Below are 18,854 nucleotides of genomic sequence, written 5' to 3'. Positions count from 1 at the left end.
CCCTTCGTCATCAGTAGCACTGCACAAATTCACCCACTGTTTGCACTCTGTTGTAATTTCCATGAGTTTTCAAAATTGGAGCATGAGAGTAGCTGTCATGACCTTCTGTCTGCAGTGTGCACATCCATGACCCAGACAAGGTTTGGGCTAAGACCATATGCATGAGGGATCAAGATCCCAGACTTTCCTTAGAGTTAATGTGGAGCATTTTCAGATCCCTGAGTTCTCTTAGCAACAAGGGAAATGAGGGCATGTTGCCCAGTGTACATGGGCATTAAGGGGCATTAACTAACATGACAAAATGCTCATTAATAGCACAAGACTGAATTCAGATAATGCCACAGTCTCTGAAGGTCAGAACTCTTGAGAGTAAATCAGCCATGCATTCAGGGTTGAAGGGACAGAATTTGTTCTCCTGGTAATAATGTACTGATGAAAATCTGTGAGCTGACGTATGCAACTGAGGGCAGAGGAGGCAGAAACTGGTGGGATTTTGGGGGAAATTCAAGCCAAAACATTTCTTTTCAATTTTAAAATCATGGTGTAGAAAAAAAACGCATCCTGTTACCACAGTGAATATTTTAGATTTCCCTAACCCTAACCCTATATTGTTTTTGGTAGAACTCAGTGACTCCTTCCTCTTGTACTGATATATTTAGGAAAACTTTGCCAAATACAAACCCTTGAGCTCATCTAAAAATCAAATATACAACAGGAAAAATCTTTTGCATAATAGAATTTATAAATTCATTGTATTCTTTGAAATGTAGTTTAAAATAAAATAAATAATGTTTCTAATGTGTAATATTTCTGAATTAAAAAAACATTGCCACGTTATCTCAGGAAAAAAACAAAAACGTTTGTTTCACCCATGAGGCCTGTCACTGGGGTGTTTGGTAAAAGACCTGAAGGAAAATTTATTAACCTACATAATTAAACTGAGCTACCTTTGTGGTTAATGACATCTTGGAGAATATGAACCTTGTGTAAAATTTAAATTTTAAATTATTTAAAATGCTGCATTAAGATAAATTTAATGCTGCATTTTATGGCATTAAATTTATCTAATTTAAAAAAAAACAAAAAAACATTTGTGTCCAACATTATAATTGTTATTAAATTTGTCTGATTTTCTTTACACGTTCAAACACCTACAAATTATCAACTAAATTTAAATGTATAATTTTGCACTTAATTTCACGTAGCTTGAGAAAAGTCGATTACTATTGTAACTGTACACATTTTTGCGGCGCAATTTAGACGTAAATGTAAATCTAACGCACTTGGGTAGCTGACGTATAAAATTTACGCATCCGTAAAAATATAGTGTAAAAAATGCATTAAAATAATCAGGAGTTGTACATTGTAGATGAAACCACGTTTTTAGTTATGAACAAATTCGAAAGTATTTATATGAATAAATTCTGACATACTGTATACAATAAATTACTCCAGAACAAATTAGAACAATATATTAATATAATAGGATTTTTGACGCAGGACATCATTTAAATTTTTTACTCAATGTGAAAAAAGATTCATTCTTGAAGATCCTGACTGAAATATTTTCCCAGACAAGACACTCCGCAGTGCTTTTCTAAACCACTTGTAGAAAAAAGCGTACACGATGGGGTTAAAGGTTGAATTCAAATATCCGATCCACACCAACATGTCAAACAACACAGGAGGAATCAAATAACCTATAAAAGGATCAATGATATTGCAGATAAAAAATGGCGTCCAAAGTGAAAGAAACACGCCCATAATCACCGCCAGGGTCTTTGTTGCCTTTTTCTCCTCTTTGCTTATCATCGATTTACCTTTATTTTTCGAGTCCTGAATGGATTTGGCTTGTTTTTGTGCGACACGGAATATTTTTGTATAAATGCTCAGCATGATGACACCTGGGAAATAAAAGGAGAGCAAAGAGGAAGCTGTGCTGGAGGCAGAACTTTGGAACAAAACACAACCACCTTCACAGGCAATGTTTTCCTCATAAAAGTCTTCGATACCCAGTATGTTGAGACCAAAAAATATTATCCCGAATCCGACTGCGAATGAAACACTCCAGCAAATAGAAATCATAACCAGCGTGACAGACGGTGTCATTATGGTCTGATACAATAAAGGATGACACACGGCATAATATCGATCGACGGATATGAAACACAAGGTTAAAATGGATGCGGTGCACAAAGTGATATCAACACTGCTGTGAATTTTACAGAATAATGTCCCCAAATACCAGCAGGTTTCTACAGACCGAATCATACTCGGAGGCATCACAAATCCTCCTAACAACAAATCAGTTACAGCCAGAGACAAGACGAGGTAATTTGTCGGCATGTGAAGCTGCTTAAAGTGAACGATGCTGAGGATGACAAAAAAGTTCCCAAATACTGTCAAAATCACCACCAAGCTGAAAAACACATAGAGCGGCACTCTGAGGACGAGCGGGTACGAGGACTTTACGCAGGAACTGTTTAAATATTCGTAGCAAAGAGGAATGACTTTCAGGCTCGAGTTCATTTCAAAATCCATCTGCTGAGATGTTCGGCTTCCTGCAAATAAATAAAGAACATGGTATTGGAATAGAATAAAGTTCAACTTTAAAGCACTTTCTCTACAATATCATTCAGAACAAATCATATTTCTATCTGTATCTCACTCACCATAAAACCTTCCTCGAGTAAACTGACCATGTACTACGTCCTGTTTATAACTGCTCACAAAGACTGTTCTGATCTTTGTACCAAGACAAACTCATGTTCTAGTCCCAGTGGTCAATGAAAACCCAGACCAGGCCCATGTTCCCAGTCTAATTAGAGGTGTGAAGGGAGGAATTCAGGCCACTGTAGGGAACTGGACAGTGTCGTCGTCTCACGAGGAACATATTGTGTTTTTCTGTAATATTTACGTTGCTTTAACTTTGCTAACGAAAGCACATGTTGGATGAAAAGATGGCATTAGGATGAATATTATATTCTATTCTGTGGTAAGTTGTTTAAATGCCACAGTATAAAGTTCACCTAGATAAAGGTACAGAGCTGTGAATGTCTTTGGCTTTCAGTAAACTTCTCATTATTATAAATCTCTGCACTTGTTTTACTCCATTTACAATACACTGAAATTTAGCCCCAGCAACAGGGACATCTAAACATAAAGCTACAGTATGTAGGAATTAAAATTAAGTTTAAAAAATGTCGTGGCCTAATGGTTAGAGAGTCTGACTCGTAATCCTAAGCAGAGCCAAACGGCCCTTTACGCTCACCCCGCAAATTATTCGAGGCCCCGCCTCCCCCTGCCTCATTTTACAGCGCGTGTTAATATTTACTGTGTAGATGACAATATGAAGCGGAGCCTTCCATCTGGCCATGAAAACAGAAAACAGAAACAAAATGAGAGTGAAATGTGAGAACAGCAATCAGGTAAACTTGTGTTCTCTTCAGGTTTGATGTCAGCAAGAGAAAATAACAGTAAAGTTAAGTTGATGTGATTCTGTCTCTATCTGACTAGCTACTGTACAGTAAATTAGCTGTGCAGTGCTGCCAGTGCATCTCTTGGCCTGTCTGTCTGTCACACAACAATTTATTGCGTGAACATTCGCGTGAATAAACGCCCAAGGGCAATGGTGTTTATAAACTGCAGCTTGATAACTGCGCTGCGCGTGAACATGCGTTCATATGCGCAAGCAATCGTGCACAAAATGACACGCGCGCTTTCCAGCAGTAACAAAGACCAGTACAAAAATGTTTATAGTCTCTCAATCAAGGTTACAACAATGTTAATGCAATATGGAAACCAATGGGTTTACACTGTAATGGGCATAATGCCAGGTCAATACACATCCCTCAGTAAATAATAAAAATCAGGGATCAAGTATTGCTCTCATACACGATACAACACTGTGATACGTTACGGCAAGCCATTTTAGCTTTTATACCTTCACATGATATGGATTGATGATATCAATATTTTGTTATATTTTACTATTTTCTGCTTATTTAAGATAATGTTAATATTCACGTTAAATTCAATTGCTAATATCAAACTCAAAAAATTGATTTTAAATATTCCATTCAATAAAGATTTGTTTATACCTCATTCAATTCTGTATTGTTTTACTCTTTGACCGAGTGATGGAGCAAATTTTTTTTAAAGGAGGGAGGTTTGTAGTGGGAGCAGTGGGGTGTCAAGTGTGAGGGGTCAGGTAGAAGGGCCTCTTAGCAGAATTTTGCTTAGGGCCCCAGGGAGGTCCGGATCGGGCTCTGATCCTAAGGTTGTGGGTTCGAGTCTCGGGCCGGCCACGACTGAGGTGCTCTTGATCAAGGCACTAAACCCCCACAACTGCTCTCTGGGTGCCGCAGGATAAATGGCTGCCCACTGCTCCGGGTGTGTGTTCATTGCTGTGTGTGTGTTCACTGCTGTGTGTGTTCACTGCTGTGTGTGTGTTTGGATGGTTTAAATGCAGAGAACGAATTCTGAGTCTGGGTCACCGTACTTAACCGTATGTCACATCACTATTAAATTGAGTAAAATGTAAAACACACACACACACACACAAGATTACACATGGGTGAGTGAACTTTAGTGTGTGTCGCAGCAAAAGATTTCTTTAACAACATTCTCTGTTTCAGTGACACATGCATGAAACTCCAGAGAAGAAGACATCAGATTTGACTGTTTATTACTGAGCCACTGAAGTGTGATGTTGAGACGTTTCACACGTCGTCTTTAATCTCTTCAGCTCTGAAAGTGTCCAAATGTACAGAGACTCTTGGAGCCTCATTTCATATCTGGCTTTGAACGACAAATTTGTGTTTTAAAAGCAGTGGACACGAATGATGAAGCATTGTATCAGGGACAGAGATGGGATTTTATAATGAGAAAAAGTTTTCATGAGGACATATGACATTCGTTCTCTACGTTTAACCCATCCAAAGTGCACACACACACAGCAATGAACACACACACACCGTGAACACACACCCGGAGCAGTGGGCAGACATTTATGCTGCAGCATAAAGCAGCGGGAGCAGTTGGGGGGGGGGGGGTGTTCGGTGCCTTGCTCAACAGCACCTCAGTCGTGGCCGGGCCGACACTCGAACCCACAACCTTAGGGTTAGGAGTCAGACTCTCTAACCATTAGGCCACGACTTCCCCTTATTTTCTTTATTTTATTTTCTTTATTATTATTATTTTTAATACAGATCTTAACTTTACTGCAATATGTCAAAAACAAATTAAATAGAAATGTAGATGTATATATACATACATGTGTGTGCATATATATATATATAATTTATTATTTACAAAGTTTTCTAAAACAGTTAGATGATATATTTAGTGCAGTAGTCTTGGTATATCATGTGTATTTGACTGTATTTGACGTTTTGCTCTAAACCACCCAGAGTGACTTTTATCACACTTTAATGAGATAATAAAGTGAAGCAGAAACCAACACATGGTGACGTGAGTCATTAACGTGGTTAGATGTGTGTTTCTTTTCACACCTCTGAGCACAGGGACTCGTTACGTCCTCGTGTCTCACCGTGTTCATGTCTGAGTCAGAAAACATCTACGAGTGAGAAATGAAAACACATTACATTTCAGTAGGCCTTGTGTGTGTTCTAGAGCAGTGATGAGGAGAAAGAGGGAGAAATAAAGAAGAATGGAAAGCTTTTTAAAAACGAAATATCATGCCCCACATTTTTCTTTTATTTATTTATTTATTTATTTATTTATTTATTTGCTTGCTTGCTTGCTTATTTATTTATTTATTTGTTTGTTTGTTTGTTTGTTTGTTTGTTTGTTTGTTTGTTTGTTTGTTTATTCATTCATTATTTTTTCTAAATAAATCTGAAAAGGTTTCAGTAAGTCACGAGTGTGTCTTTGTCCTTCACACACAGACAGATGGTGTGTGTCTGCTGTGACTCAGACTTTATAATCAAGCTGTTTTATTTACACACATTAACACACATCATCACTCAGGTCATTAAGTCTATAACACACGCGTAAGGTTCGTGTCCGAATATAACCCCATTACAGCCTTCTGATTGGCTGAGAGCAGAACAGACAGGAACCTTAAGAGTGCAGTGAGCGTCAGGTGTTAATCAGAGTCTACAATAATTAACACCGTGTGTGAAGTTCTGCATCAAAACCACAGACAATTCATAGTCAGGAATTTAGATCTATAAAATAAACCCCGGAGTTAAAGTCTGGTTCTGTTTTCTTTCGTTTGATCTGTTTAGTTTGTTCCTTTTTCTTTTTCTCTTCTTCTGGTTGTTCTTCTTCTCTTCTTCTGGTTGTTCTTCTTCTCTTCTTCTGGTTGTTCTTCTCTTTTTCTGGTTGTTGTTCTCTTCTCTTCTTCAGGTTGTTCTTCTCTATTCTTCTACAGGTTGTTCTTCTTCTCTTCTTCTGGTTGTTCTTCTTCTCTTCTTCTGGTTGTTCTTCTTTTCTTCTGGTTGTTCTTCTTGTCTCTTCTCCTGGTTGTGCTTCTTCTCTTCTTCTGGTTGTTCTTTTCTTTTTCTGGTTGTTCTTCTCTTCTTCTGGTTGTTCCTGTTCTCATCTGTTTTCTAGTTTTTCTTCTTCTCTTCCCTTGGGTTCAGTTGGTTTTCTTTCATCTGTGTTTAGAGATAAATTCTGCCTTTGGAAATCTTTCTGTAATGTTTATCAGGAAACCTGAAGGAGCTGCCTGTGTGAGTGAAGCGTGTGGAAGGACGACAGGAAAAAGGTTTTGAGCGCCACCTTGTGGCTAATTTATACAAGTGAAAGGGGTAGTTTTTTCCCCTCTATTATTTTATCATTAATAATAATAATAATAATAATAATAATAATAATAATAATAATTAGGAGAAAAATAAAATCATAATTTATTTCAAAATGACGATTGTTAATTTTCAAACATTGTACAATGAAATACATAACTCACAAATTTGTCTCAGTTTTGTACACAAATTCTAAATCCTATCAAAAATCTAATCATGAAAATAAAGGTATTGACATCACAGCTGTGCTCCAAAATCATCACTTTACACGTTAATATTTTAATACAGAGATAAAACAAAAAAGCAATAATTTTAGAGCTCTCAGTAGAATCTTGTTTTTTATTGGCATAGTGTAAATTTGCATAATATGCTAATTTAAAGTGATCGTTAATTGACTGCTGACATCATCCACTTAAAAGCTTTCACTCAGTTCATCTCTCTCTCTCTCTCTCTCTCTCTCTCTCTCTCTCTCTCTCTCTCTCTCTCTCTCTCTCTCTCTCTGTAACAGCAGGAAGATGAAAGAAATCTCCAACTAGATGTTCGTGTCCATATAGTGTCATTACAGGACAGATATACAGCTATATTGTGTTACTCGGTTTATCTTTAGCAGAAATGCTAACGGACTGTTCACTGAACTGCTTCCTGATTTTCTCCAGTTCATCTTCATCGATGTATTCGTAATCATGAGCGTCATCATCCTTTGTTTGGTTTACACACACATCCTCCAAACTGTGGCCTCTGCTGACAGCTACACACACACACACACACACACACACACACACACACACACACACACACACACACACACACACACACAAACACATTTCACTATACTTCTGAGGACCTTCCATTGACATATTGTATACCTCAGCTAATTAATGCTATACTAAACTTAACTTTAAGCCTTAATAACCAAACAGACTTTAAAATAATTCTAAATTATTTTATCCTCGTGGAAATTTGGTCCAAACCATAAAACACACAAAACTACTGAAACAATATACACAAAAAATACATGCTAGGTCCAAAAAGCAAAACTAACTGCATCTACTTGGGCTTCATTTTAGGGCTGTGTGTTAAAATGACAATCATTACATAACACACGATGCACACCAGCGCTAAGGAAGCTTTATTCTTCATCATCAGGTTTTTAACACTAAATATTTAAACATTCTCTGACATTTTGTGAATACTTAGCACAAAGTCCTCAGTTATCTGACCAGCTGTGTGTCAGTGATGTTCCTACCTGTCTGTACAGTAATTCTGGGTAATGTAGCAGGAATGATGGTGTTTTTCTCCATTTCTGCTGTATTGCTGTTCGTGGGACTTTCTCGACTCTTCACCGTAAGCTGATGATAGAAAACACACAGGAGGTCAAACGCTAAGGCTGAACATCTACAGAACAATGGACCTTTTATTGTCGGTTCTATTAAAATATACACTTCTGAAACATTACATGTAGAAATCAAACATAAACCTTTTTCATCCGAATCAGAAGATTATGGTGAGATAAATCATCGTGTTTCACACAGAGCCAGAAACCATGTGAGAAACTGCTAGCTATAAGATTCCATCAAATGTTAGCAAAATTAGCCTTTAGCTTCAGTGAAAAAACAATTAAAAATATATATTTATTCAGCTTAACTGAAGCACTGAAAGTCCTACATTTTAATATGAACACTAAATGATCATTATTATTAACAGTAATAGTATACAGTAGATTTTTAAAGCACATTTCCATCTTCTTTGATCAAACAAACGTGACGATAAAAGTGTTTTATTTTACACTGTAGTGCAGATCCAGTAGGCGCCACTAGATGGCAGTAAAATGTAATTTAATAAAGCTTGAATGAAAGCTTGATTTAAAGGTTTAGGCGGGAATCAGTCAGAAAATCCACTTTTATTAGGAATTAGAAAAATAGGAAGGAGATAAATAGATATTTGTGTTGTTTATCCTGATAACAGCCAGAAGAGGGATGGAGGATAAAATCATGACCAAAAACACTGGAGGAGTTTAAAATTGACCCCAAAAAGTCTATAAAAGTCGTATAACTGTCGTTAAATATGTTGGTTTCATTGTTTTGTTTTAATGTCAGAGAAGCACTGAATAAATCATTCTAACCAAGTACAACAGCAGCCATGACCAGCTGATGACGTCACGTCATTGCCCATTTAACAGGGAGCTTCTTTACTTTCATGGGAAATAAATCAACATCAGGAGACATGACATAAATCAGCTGTGTGTGTGTGTGTGTGTGTGTGTGTGTGTGTGTGTGTGTGTGTGTGTGTGTGTGTGTGTGTGTGTGTGTGTGTGAGAGAGTGTATGTGTGAGTGTGTGTGTGTGTGTGTGTGTGTGTGTGTGTGTGTGTATGTATGTATATATGTACAGTATGTATATATGTGTGTATATGTGTGTGTGTGTGTATGTGTGTGTGTGTGTGTGTGTGTGTGTGTGTGTGTGTGTGTGTGTGTACGTATGTGTATATGTACAGTGTGTACGTGTGTGTATATATCTGTGTATGTGTATATGTATGTATGTGTGTGTATATATCTGTGTGTGTGTGTGTGTATATGTGTGTGTATGTGTGTATGTGTATATGTATGTATGTGTGTGTATATATCTGTGTGTGTGTGTATGTGTGGGTGTATATATCTGTGTGTATATATGTATGTGTGTGTGTTGATTGCTTTGCGCTTTGCTGTGACACAGTTGTGTTCATCTCCTGCAGTACTGAGCTCTTCACCATTTTACTGACTGTTTATGAAACTTTAAATCCTCTAGTTAGAAATTAAAAAGTAGGAAATAAGTTCATCTCCTGCGGTACTGCAACCTCACAGACCAAAGTAACACAACAGTGTTTTATACAAATAAATAACCACCAACACACAATCAATAAGAATTTGTCGCCTGTCGTTCATCAAAAAATGTTTCATCAAAAAAAATCATTCTAAAAAGTAAAATGATGTTTATTTTTTAGCTGTTTTACATTTATTTCTGTTTAAAAAAGGCTTTTCACTTTGTAGGTTTTATTTTAATGTAATTATTCAACACCAAATCTACTACTATTTATAATATCACTAATATTACTATTATTAATATTGTATCTATAATATAATATTAAACATCGGTTCATTAGTCAGAAACCTCATTAATAGAACATTTACATTATCAGATTAACAGATGTGTTTTTCACTGATTGACACATTCTGCCTGATTTTGTTTGTTTTTCGTGCATTAAGTGGCTTTTGTATGTCTGGTCACAGCATCAACAATAACGTTAATGTACATGAACACATCTGTGAGATATTGACTGGTATGTTGGCACCAAACTAGTGGGCGACAAAGTACCGTAAGTGCCACATTATCTATTAGCTCAGATACCCTATTAAGCTAATACAGAAATAACAACAGACATGTCACTCTGCTGGAGGAATCTAATAGTGTCTAAGGGTGGAAAACATCATGTTTGGTGGTATGATGTGAAGATTAGCATCTTTATTCTGTCTTCTTGGTGTCTCATGCACTATGAGGTTATGTAGATTCAGTATTAACTAGATTTGTGAAGTTCATCATGACAAACTTTGATTTTGACGATGCAAGTATTCGCAAAGGCCGGTGCTTTTTTGGAGGTGAATGGACATAAGGGTTAGTGTTACTTTTGGAGGCAAGTGGACAGAAAGCTAGGGTGCCAAAACATTTGGAGGAAAGTGGAGAAGAGCATGTGACGTCATCTGAATACTCTTGTGGAAGTTCCCTACATTACGCTGAGTGTTTGATATGTCACATGTTGTGCTAATTTTTGATTTTCACGTGACATCATGTGACGTCATCAGAATACCTGTGAGAAAGTTCCCAACATTGTTCTGTGTTTTGTGCAATTTTTTTTGATTTTGCATATGTTGGGGGCGGGGCTGCAGGACAACCGAAAGTCCAGTCGGTACACCAATTTAAACCTTTGTTCAGAGTATCACCCTAAAGGAGCTGGCCGAGTTTGGTGTAGATAGTTCGAAAGCTTGCCGATTTATAAACCTCTAAAATTTATAACGGGAGTCTATGGGGAAAAAGGCAAATTTGAGACCTGGTACCAGAAGTACCGGTACTCGGATCGCTTAGAAAAGTAAAAGCAACAAACTTCAGACCAGGGTCTACAACATATCCGAATTTGGTGAATGTGGCTCAAAAGCCCTAGGAGGAGTTACTCTTGATAAATTTTTGTCTAAGCTTAAACAGGAAAACAGAATGTTGGCTTCTACAAAGCGACATAATTACCTTTGGCGAGCAGGTGGAGGTTTTTTCTGATTTTGTTTGCTGTGTCCTGATTGGTCGCTCTGGAGGCCGTCTGGGTGTTTTCGGAGGGCGCGGTGGGGGTGTTACCGTGGCTACAGCATACCTCCTCATGGTGTAGTAACTTTTCTCAGAAATCATTTCAACAAACGGGGTCACACCAGACGGCGGTTCCCCGCCATGCCACCTTTTATCCATGTGAAGGGTCATGTGAGTGCGATTCACTGAAATCTCCCACCAGGACGAGAGGTCAGTGGAAGAGACAAGCAGATAAGGGTCAATAATTTCCTCCTCAATTCGTAGACCTGGAGCTCCAGCCAAAATGTCCTCCTTTAAAGAAAGGTCACGAACGGAAACCTTGACGTTAAACGGCAAAGGGAACCAATGGCAGATCTCTGAAATGGAATACTGTCGTTTATCATGGATGACTTCCATAAACCCACCATCTATAAACATTGGGAGACGCACAACCTCCTGGGACTTCCCCTTAATCTTCAAACACTTCAGAAATTCTGCCGTATCTCTGTTTTCAACATGATTAGGTTCTTTTTTCTTTATCTGAAACTCATCCCCCACAAGAACAGAGGCCAGACCATCATAAACAGAATCAAAAGCCCTGGTCGCCACAACGTGCAGGTTTTCAGTGTTGCTTTGTGCTCGCTTTAGGTCGTACGACGTCGGAAATTCACGAGGTCGCCGCTTTAATCGTCCGTTATAGCTTGAAGGAATCAGGAAATGTTTCGGTGATTCTTGGCGGATTTCTGTGGCAAGGATTCGCTTGGCTTTGTAAGCACAGTGTACGATGATTTGTTTGCAATTGGACAGGAATGCCATCTCTTCTGGCATGTTTACTTCAATTGTAGGGCTTTCAATCACTTCAGCCACAAATGGAAAGATCTCACAAGGTTTTTGGAAAACGTCCTGAAGGGAAAGTGGATGGATGAAAGCGCTTGTGTCAATCTGATCCGTCACTTCCATGACTTCCACGTCCAGGTTGGATGGAATGACGACTTTGTCCTTCCCCACTGTGGAGGAAAAGATAACGAGTGACAGCGGGTGTAGAGAATGTGTATTCAGCGATGTTTAAAGCTGATTTTATGAATTATTTTAAAATAAAACCTATGTGATGAGTCGGTACAAATATGTCTCTGTTTCTATTGTAATGTGTGAAAGGTTTCACTTAGGATTTAATTAGATTAGATTTAGATGAATGCTGCTGTCTCATAGATTGTATTACTTGATCCCACTTTGTCTTATTATACTAAAGAACCTCATATTCTTCTAGGTTGTTGATGTTTTAGGGGTTTACAGCTGTGTCCTGGTGCATATCTGATCTGTCAGTCTGTAAATGTGATACAGTTTAAAGTTAAGAAGAAGTAACTTGTGGTGATCCATAAGGGTCTGTTTTAGGACCTCTTTAGTTTCCTTGTAGGTGCTGCCAAAGGGTTGAGCCAAGACACTCAACTGTGTATATTACACAGATTAGGGGACATTTTAAGTTTAAATAATGTTTAAAGAACAGTGATGCTTGGAAACTGAGTGACCTTTGCTTTGATTTGGGACATTAGAAGCGAAGTCTTACTTTCTTTGGTGTTTGCAGATTCTACACCACTGTACACCATTCAGCTAAAAAATTCAGATCCATTTAAAAGAAATCTAGGACTAACATTAGTAGGTGAAATAATATAGAATAATTAAAATTCATGAATAGGTTTAGATTTGAGTTTTTATTGGAAAGCCCTGCTCTAAAACCTCCCACTGATGATAAAATATGCATTTCTGCTGTAGATGATTTCACCTGGTTGCCTCTTCACTTCACTGTAACTACCCTATGCTCAGTGTATTTTTCAGCACAGTCAGAACTGTTCGCTTGTATATTTTCAATCATGGATTCATTCAACAATGGAGCTGGAGCATAACATAAGAATCCCACCATCCAGAGTTAACCAGAAAACTCCAGACTTCTTATCTCTAACTTAAGGTGTTGGTGCTCCTTGCCACCATTACCTCTGGTTTGCTCATTAAGGATCTGTCTTTCTCCCAACACACCTCATTTGAGTGACCAGCTACTGGTCCTTCATTCCTGAGCTGAAGAGGATGTGCTTGTTCTTCAAGACCAGCTTTGGGAAACCTACTCTAGAAAATGTCTGTAGTTGAAAGTCTATGCTAATGAAATATGAGCAGTAGTGTCGTTTACACCTGAGCGGTTCTAAGCTACTACACAATGTTCACATGAGAACCTTTAATGCTTACCCGATGTGACGGCTTGTAACTCGTACACAGGAGATAACATCAACTCTCCAAACACGTTTTCCAACAAATTTGAGAACAGCAAATCCTTCACAGGTAAATCTTTTACTATGGTCACGATTCGCTTCCTTCCATTAGGGATTTTCCACTTTGCAAGCTCTTGGAGTGTGTAAAACTGATCATCTTCACATTCTGTGAAATTCCCTTTCTGCGAGAAGCTGAGCATGAAGCAGAACTTTGGCTCACGATGGAGAACCTCGCATACAATTTGGTCTTCACCACCGTTCAGATCACGAAGGATGGAGGTAATTCGGAAGCTCTCTCTCTTCTTCAGCGAGCCTTGTGGAAGAGTGATTTTACCCGTGGACACGAACACGGGCTGGCCGAGGACATGATCACCGACCTTCAGCGAGTGCACGATCTCCTGGACGCTCAGATAAGGCTCGGGGTCTGCTACGATCCTGAAGAGACCTTTTACAGAAATTATACATTTTTAGATGGATGTAGAAACAAAATCTGAAGATCTGGATAGTTATTTTGGAGTTTAAAAAAAACATGTTGGTTAATATTAATAGTAATAGTAAAAATAATGAGCTTTTTTTTTAACGTTTTCCATTCCAGGCTCGACTGCTGTTATTCAACATGGCAGTCTTTAGATAAATGAAAGTTACATTAATAAGTTTTATTTTGCACCTGTTTTGAAAGCAATGTTAAATCCAGACTGGTTGCTAGTATGAACAATGTGCAAGCAAACATTCCCAGATGAATTCAAATAATAGCCAATAATAGCTGCAGCGAATTGGATCGACGCAGACCTAGAGACCCAGCGCAGCTACAGTTCTTGCTAATTCTTATTTTATTCATTACAATATACACTTTAAAGTTTAGCATCAAGGTAATTAAACATTTTCTTAATAAATTCAGCCTCACAAACTGCAACATTTTACTGTTTGTTTGCTAATATTTGAGTGATGCAGCTCAATGTAGCTAACGCTAGCTAGCTTTAACCTGGTATTAATAAGAATATAATAATGTGTAGTTTATTTACAGAACCTGTTAATGGTTATTTTCTGCTCGAAACATTTATTTGAATATTTAAACAAGTCTTTATCATTCATATATAAATATTGTGATTAACATTAATTCAGTATTAATCACTAAATCAGTCACTAAATCACTAAATCTTTATAAGTTCATGTTAATAACTTTAATTAATAGAAATAAAGATAAAAAAAATAATTTTAGAAGTCATTTAAAAAGATTTTTTTTAAAGTTGAGTCATGTTTTATTCACACTTTAAACTCGGGTTCAAAATAATGCCAGAAAATCTTTGTAGAACTGAAGGAACAGTTCAGGATTTCAGGTGATTTGTTTATGAGTCGCAACAAAATCAGTCAGAAACGGATGAAGTGCAAAGACGTGAAGAACGAGTGGAAGAAAAGAGTCTGAAATTAAACCTCAGAATAAAAGTCCATATAACAAGTTTATAGAACAGTAACTACTTACTCGTGTTTATACTGTATATTATATTGTGTTTATACTGTATATTATATTGTGTAGTGTTTATACTGTATATTATATTGTGTAGTGTTTATACTGTATATTATATTGTGTAGTGTTTATACTGTATATTATAGTGTATAGTGTTTATACTGTATATTATAGTGTGTTGTGTTTATACTGTATATTATAGTGTGTTGTGTTTATAGTGTATATTATATTGTGTAGTGTTTATACTGTATATTATAGTGTGTAGTGTTTATACTGTATATTATAGTGTGTTGTGTTTATAGTGTATATTATATTTATGTCTCTATTCTTTTATATATTTGTATTTCTTTCTCTTTGCTGCTGTAACAGAGAAATGTCCCCATTGTGGGACGAATAAAGGTTTATCTTATTATTATTCTTATCTTTATAACACACCCCAAAAATCATGTCATTAATAATGATTAATAGTTTTATAATAGAATAAAACTGTAATATTTTTGTCATCAATACTTTTTACTTTTACAATATTTATGTTACTTAATAGTTAAAGTGCCAAACTCACATCACATAACATTTACTTGACTTCACTCCCACACACACACACACACACACACACACCTGGATAATCTAACGGCAGGATGATCTCCGTCCCGTCTGCAGTCTGTGCGATGAATCTGGTGATGGTTATGTCGATGATCTTCACCAGTTCTCCAGTGGAGAGAGAACATGCTCTCCCGAAGAGCTCGTAAACTGAACCTGAACCACAAGCAGCAACACGACGGCTCTCGTTAGCGTTAGTCCTAAAGTACGGCCTTCGGTTTAACGGGTTCAACAGCAGAGCTTTTGTTCTCATCATCATGTTGTAATCTGGCTGACTTTCTTTTTTTTTAAATAAAACAATCTGCATTCAGTGTATTTTATATTTTCAGTGTTTTATAAATAAGTCAATACGGTGATAAAATTAAAGCGAATACATTATCACTTTAAGAAAAAAACCCAATGTCCAGCAACTTTGAAGACATTTAAACATATTAAACATTAAGGTTAGAGCATTAAAAAACATTTACCAAGTAAAAAACAAAACAAAACAAACAAATAGAAGTTTTAAACAAATATATAAAATTTGTGTTTTGTTGCCAAACTGTAGATTTAAGTCTGTATAGAGGGTGCCAATATTTACACACACTCTGTAGGAACTTGCATTTGGTTGTTAATTTTTTTGAAAAAACTCACTGAAGAAATTATATTTATTTATTTATTTATTTATTTATTTATTTATTTATTTATAGAAATATTAAATGACTTGGTTGCTTTATAAAAATAATTCTAAAAAATAAAAACGTTGAAGATGGAATTTAGGGTTTAAAACGAGTCAAATGTAAGTTAAAGTTTCTACACAATTTGTTCCAGTCGACTTGCAATGATAATAATAATAATAATAATAATAATAATAATAATAATAATAATAATAATAATAATAATGACACCTTCTGCGTATATTTACTTATTTTTAGCTGGATACGTTTACAGTGATCTGAGGGGATTAAGAACAAAGCAAGAACAACAAAAAAACATTTCTTATCATTTACTTGTGAAGACGAGTGATGAATTAAACCCGAGAAAACAAACGACGAATTATTCTCAACAGCAAATCGTCTGTTTTACGACATCAAACATAAAATAAGACAAAACGTGTTTTGTTCGTTATTCGTTTTGTTTAACGCTTTGGTGGCTTTGAGGTTTTATATAAATAAATGTTACTGAATATCGAATTTATTTTTAATCCAGGAGACGAATACAGAACAGCGAGAAAAGTGAGCCACAAATCTGAAATACAGAGAAACAGGAAACTGTGTTTTTTTTTAGTATTTTTCTTTGTTAAAATTCTTTGTTCCTTCGTTACGATTTAAACGCTGCTAGCGTCAGTGTACGGAGTGTTCAGGTGTTTGTACCTGGACAGTAAATCCCAGACTGAATCTGCAGAATCCTGGGCAGCGTTTCAGGGTCCAGAGAGCGAGTGAACTCCGACAGTGTCATCGCCATCATCTGTAGCTTTTGAAAACCTCTCAGAGCCCAGTTTTATACCAGTAAAGCATCCATTGAGGATCTCAGTCATTAAAAGGGGTCAAAAAAGGTCAGCGTGATGGTGAAGGAGTGACCTTTGACCCCTCTTTTGGCCAACGCAGAGTCGAGCGACTGAACGAGAACAATAGAGTGAATATCGCTCTCTGAGGACAGGAACAGGAAGTGAGTGTGGATGTCGAAGCTCAAAGGAACGCGACGCTCTGCAGATCTGCAGCAGTGAAACCGCACGCAAACTTTAATCTCTCGCTTCTTTCTTAAGAGGAAAAATGCTGAGGGAGGAAAGGGCGACGACACGGGGGTGTGAAAGACCTAGATTAAGGAAGAAAAAAAAACTTCTCAAGCTAATAATCTGTCTATGGAGCCGATATCAAGTCGCTTATATATATATATATTGTTATATTAGCCAGGTAAAAATTGTTTAAATGTTAAATGCTTCAGTAAAATTTAAATAAAGTCAAATATTATGTAGCTTTCAGTTTTGTTTTTTTAAATAAATAACTTTCAGTATTTTATAATAAATAAAAACTCAGGGCTAGAAATCAGTTCTATGAAAGAATATAAACATAATTCTTAGTTTCTTTTTGTCTCATAAACGTAGAATATACTCCACACACACACACACACACACACACACACACACACACACACACACACACAATATCGAGTAAACGAATGAAACAACAGATTTAATATAATTATTAATTTATTCTCATTAGCGTACGATTAGGAACAAAGAAAACGTTTGTCTTCATTATTGATGTTTGTTTATTTATTTATTATGGAATTAAGTTATGTTTGAAGTTTAATCTGTAAAAGTCCGTTTTAAAGCAGAACACAAACACAGGACACGATACAGAATGACAGACTTACGTAATGACACAAATTCACACTGGACTGTTTTATGACGTCTACACAGATCTCTGTTGTCCATGTTGCTGTATTTCTGCTGACTGACTGTAGAAGCTTTACATCAGGTTTCTTGTCTCTTTACATCTGGGAGTTTGGAGAACTTTATCCTGCTGAGAACTTCCAGATCCTGGTGTAGGACATTGAACTTGGTCTGCAGCAGTGTTCCAGTAAATGATGGTAACATCCACATGATCATCACACTGTCTCAAACATCTTGTCATCTTCTTAAACAGCATCGGGGTGCCAGCACTTCATCACGTGATCCATCAGACCAGACCTCCTTCTTCCACTGCTCCATGGTTGAGTTTTGATGCTCACGTGTCCACTGTAGGAGCTTTGGGTGGAGTCCAGGAGTCAGTGTGGTCACTGTGACCCTCTGCAACACCAGTCACTTCTTCAGCTGCTTTCACATTCTCCTCACTCACATCAGTGAGCCTTCAGCTCCATAACCCTGGTACATAAAGCTCTTCTGGTAGCTTCTCACCTTCTGCACTGCAGGAACACCACACAAACCAGTTGTCTAGACATCAGTCAAAGACTCTCAGATCTCAGACGGTTTGCTCACCAGTTTACTGAGATGTGAAGAGAACATTGTGATCGATTTCACCCGAAAGTTTGGATGTAAAAAAAGCAGAAACTCTTTGCACATGATCTTTTTTTTATTAAAAGGATTTTCACTAGTTTCATTACAGCCATTAAGCCAATAACTACAGACAGAACAAAGATGGAGGTGACTGATGATGGGATGATTTTTTTTTTTCTTTTCGTGTTCACTCGCCGTGTAACGGTCCGACACGACGCCCCCTGCTTGTGATTTCCTTCCTTTACACACGCTGGAGTTAAACACAGGATATTTTGCTCTAAACGCTCGTATGTCAGTGTCCGAGTTCTCCGTAAAAGTCTTTCAAATAAAACAACTTGTTTTCTCTCTGAGATTCTCACAATATCACTGTAGTGAAAGATTCAGTCCACAATCAAACACACACACACACACACACACACACACACACACACACACACACACACACATACACACACAAAATGCAAAATTTTAAAAGTAAAGAAAC

The 18,854-nt window shown here is 37.0% G+C and overlaps 3 protein-coding genes across 3 annotated transcripts in view; all 3 read right to left on the bottom strand.

Moving 5' to 3' along the window:
• Nucleotides 1-1,510: 1,510 nt before the first annotated feature.
• On the bottom strand, nucleotides 1,511-2,541 carry LOC113651768 (trace amine-associated receptor 1-like). Its single transcript, XM_027160616.2, has one exon. It carries the CDS (start codon nucleotides 2,539-2,541, stop codon nucleotides 1,522-1,524), a length of 1,020 nt encoding a protein of 339 aa, XP_027016417.1. The 3' UTR covers nucleotides 1,511-1,521.
• Nucleotides 2,542-6,848: 4,307 nt separating this feature from the next.
• On the bottom strand, nucleotides 6,849-18,170 carry themis (thymocyte selection associated). The gene is made up of 7 exons (XM_027160549.2): nucleotides 17,749-18,170; nucleotides 16,746-17,187; nucleotides 15,412-15,549; nucleotides 13,306-13,773; nucleotides 11,038-12,077; nucleotides 8,014-8,116; nucleotides 6,849-7,515 (listed from the first exon to the last, which is right to left on the bottom strand). The coding sequence occupies exons 2-7, from the start codon at nucleotides 16,837-16,839 to the stop codon at nucleotides 7,346-7,348; spliced, it is 2,013 nt and encodes a 670-aa protein (XP_027016350.2). The 5' UTR covers nucleotides 16,840-17,187; nucleotides 17,749-18,170; the 3' UTR covers nucleotides 6,849-7,345.
• Nucleotides 18,171-18,427: 257 nt separating this feature from the next.
• The window catches only part of ptprk (protein tyrosine phosphatase receptor type K), a 68,527-nt gene continuing 68,100 nt past the window's right edge, over nucleotides 18,428-18,854 (bottom strand). The window contains exon 34 of the mRNA XM_047817970.1: nucleotides 18,428-18,854. This exon is cut by the window's right edge and continues 1,124 nt beyond it. The gene's annotated coding sequence lies outside the window, so the exon portion shown is untranslated.

Source organism: Tachysurus fulvidraco, chromosome 9, assembly GCF_022655615.1.
Source record: "Tachysurus fulvidraco isolate hzauxx_2018 chromosome 9, HZAU_PFXX_2.0, whole genome shotgun sequence".
Taxonomy (NCBI): domain Eukaryota; kingdom Metazoa; phylum Chordata; class Actinopteri; order Siluriformes; family Bagridae; genus Tachysurus; species Tachysurus fulvidraco.
The sequence above is the reverse complement of the archived record's forward strand: the minus strand, read 5'-3'. Positions and strand labels throughout refer to the sequence as shown.

What these genes read in the sequence shown, in the direction of transcription:
- LOC113651768 (XM_027160616.2), bottom strand. Translation starts at nt 2,541, where the DNA reads ATGGATTTTGAAATGAACTCGAGCCTGAAAGTCATTCCTCTTTGCTAC.
- themis (XM_027160549.2), bottom strand. Translation starts at nt 16,839, where the DNA reads ATGATGGCGATGACACTGTCGGAGTTCACTCGCTCTCTGGACCCTGAA. An exon ending in GTCTGGGATTTACTGTCCAG is followed by an intron (nt 15,550 to 16,745) that starts GTACAAACACCT and finishes CTTGTGGTTCAG; the next exon opens with GTTCAGTTTACGAGCTCTTC. An exon ending in CAGAATTACTGTACAGACAG is followed by an intron (nt 7,516 to 8,013) that starts GTAGGAACATCA and finishes GTGTGTGTGTAG; the next exon opens with CTGTCAGCAGAGGCCACAGT.